Genomic DNA, 2692 nt, shown 5'->3' on the forward strand with positions numbered 1-2692 from the left:
TAGAAAGGTGGAAGGTAAGTAAGCAATAACTCTGAAAGGAACAAGGTAGCAATTTTTAATGCAAACACTGCATTCGAGCATCCCCTGGAAGATATATATAATGCACTAGCATGCAGGCTAATTATATCAGTACTCGGATTCAGTTTCCCATGTTTCTTCACATAAAAATTTACTAAAAAATATGGTAGGCTCTTTTTATTGGTTCAAAGCAGTTCCTAAGGTACAAATTGTGACTTACACAATTTTAATGTGTCCTTTAAAAATTGTATGTGCTTATTATATCTTAGATGGCCTTTGCCATGCCTAGGATACATACTGCAGTCATTCATGTTAGTTTTTTCAAAAGCTTTGGAGATACATCCAGGAAAGCTCACAAATTTTACTCATTTTCCCCTTTCAAAGGTTTTGAGAAGAACAGTTTTCCCTGACAGCATGTTTTAAATAATGTATTTTCTATTCTGAACTTCGTATTGCATTATAACACAGTCCTGACTTATATTATGTCTTATATTATCTTAATATGTCAGATCCTATACTATTTATCAAAAAAACTTTTCCTTTTAGAGACTCTTATGGACAGTAAATTCAGATATATGTTTGGTTCTATAAATAGTCACAGCAGTTCAAATCATGAACTTAAATGGCAAATATAAAATATTTCAGACCGTATAAAGGCAATAGATATTGTAGGGCATGAATATAAATCCTTCTAACTGGAATATAGTAATGTAAAGAAGCATCACGCAGCTAATATGATAATTCATATATTCTGCCAACCCCTCTCCAAGGGTACCACCAGTTCAAAAGATATTCTGTTTGTTCACTAACCACACCATGTGTTCATTTAACCAGCAGCAGCATTAGAACTGAGTCTTTCCCACAAAGGCTTTCATAGGAGACTACCCAGTCACTTCTCCCTGGCAAAGCTTTCTGGTTTTGTACATACACCATTCCACCCGGCATTCTCCGCAAACAAATGCCTGTTCTTCTGAAATATGTTTGGGCCAGAAAGTCAGGTCATTCTTGGAGCAATGAGACAAAAAAAGATGATCTCCAACTCTCTTACAGGGATTGGCTTTTCCACAACCTTCAGTTTTAATGCAGTGTTTGCATTTAAAACTGCATCACAACTAGAAAGAAGTATCATGCAAGGGGGATAGAGACAGTATCTGTTCCTTTTCACTGCTATCCTCACGCTTCCTTTTACTGTGCAACAGTTTATTTATTCAGGTGATCCAAGACTGTCTTATGCATACTCTCCCACCAGTCAGTAATGAAAATAGCATAGAATTGTTCATCCACAGAATTCTTCAAGGAAATTATTAACACCACCAGCATGCATTTGTATGTTCTAGGCTTCTTTGCAACCATTTATTTGTTTTTCTTCTGATATTATACATTGCTTTCTCTTGCAATTATATGCAAATGCAGATAATATTATGTTGATTTTCAAAATCTTTCATATTATGCAAATGATGACAATTCTTCTTTTTTGTTAATTACAAAATAAGGTATTTTGGGACATCTTTTGTTTTCTTCCTGATTTACTTTAATTGATTGTGAGAGTATACACACTTTTATTTTTCAGTTTTTTTCATAGCAATCACAGTACCTCATTTTTTCAATTTCCAAGTATTTCTTTTAAAACAAATATTAATAAACAGGATCTTGCATGGTTGGTTGCTGTCTATGGGTTTTACATGCATATTGTCAGATGAGACTTCACAGCTGATTTCTGACAGTGCAATTTCACATCACCACACATTTTCCTTTCAGCTTCTCCTTCCTTTTTTGTTGCTTGCTTTTTTTGCCATCAATTTGCAAACTCACAGTCCTGCGTTTCTCCAGGTTTAGCAATTCCTGGAATAACTCTTTCACATTGTGGTTCGTCTTGGCAGAGGTCTCCATGAAGGCACATTTCCACTTCTTAGCCATGGCTTCTCCTTCACTGCTTTCTACCTCTCGGTTTTGGTTCTCATCATTTTTGTTCCCCACCAGCATTATTGGAATGTTTTCTATGTCTCCTTTAATCTGACATATTTGTTCGTAGATTGGCTTGAGTTCCTCCAAGGACTGTCGGCTGGTGATAGAGTAAACCAAAATAAAAGCATGTCCTTTAGAAATAGAGAGTCGTTGCATGGCTGGAAATTGATGGCTCCCCGTAGTGTCAGTTATCTGCAGAGTGCATATGCTCTTATCACAGCTGATCACCTGACGATAGGTGTCTTCAATGGTGGGGATGTAGCTCTCCCTGAAAGTGCCCTTCACAAACCTCAGGACCAAAGAACTTTTTCCCACTCCTCCAGCTCCAAACACAACTACCCTATAATCATTGCTTTGCTCAGGCATGTTTCTCTGTGTGTCACTTGCTCAGCTAGGGCAGGAAACCTAGGAGAGAAAACAACAAAAACAAGGAGGCAGACATTAGTACAGGTACGTGTGTAGAGTGCATGCTGTGACGTCTTTCCCAATAGGAGAAATAAATGTAATGTAAGTGATGGCATCCTGGTTGTAGTAATTTAAGAAGTCTTGCAGGGGGTTATAGAACAATTAATTTTAGTAGTAAATTAGGGTTTGCAATCCAGTCTAGTCTTGTAGCAAAATACAATCTTTGTCACTTCATGGCTGATTTTTAATTGACATCATGTGTTTCAGTATTGTCCCTACTGGACTAATACTCACTGAACTAAAA

At 36.8% G+C, this 2692-nt stretch overlaps 1 protein-coding gene across 1 annotated transcript; it reads right to left on the bottom strand.

Annotated features, from left to right (window-relative positions):
* Positions 1–615: 615 nt before the first annotated feature.
* DIRAS2 (DIRAS family GTPase 2) lies at positions 616–2380 on the bottom strand. Its single transcript, XM_066339860.1, has one exon. The coding sequence runs from the start codon at positions 2347–2349 to the stop codon at positions 1750–1752; it is 600 nt and encodes a 199-aa protein (XP_066195957.1). The 5' UTR covers positions 2350–2380; the 3' UTR covers positions 616–1749.
* Between the last annotated feature and the right edge of the window lie 312 nt (positions 2381–2692).

The sequence above is a fragment of the Sylvia atricapilla genome, chromosome Z, assembly GCF_009819655.1.
Source record: "Sylvia atricapilla isolate bSylAtr1 chromosome Z, bSylAtr1.pri, whole genome shotgun sequence".
Lineage (NCBI taxonomy): Eukaryota > Metazoa > Chordata > Aves > Passeriformes > Sylviidae > Sylvia > Sylvia atricapilla.

Excerpts from the sequence above, each read along its gene's own strand:
- DIRAS2 (XM_066339860.1), bottom strand. The coding sequence starts at position 2,349 with ATGCCTGAGCAAAGCAATGATTATAGGGTAGTTGTGTTTGGAGCTGGA.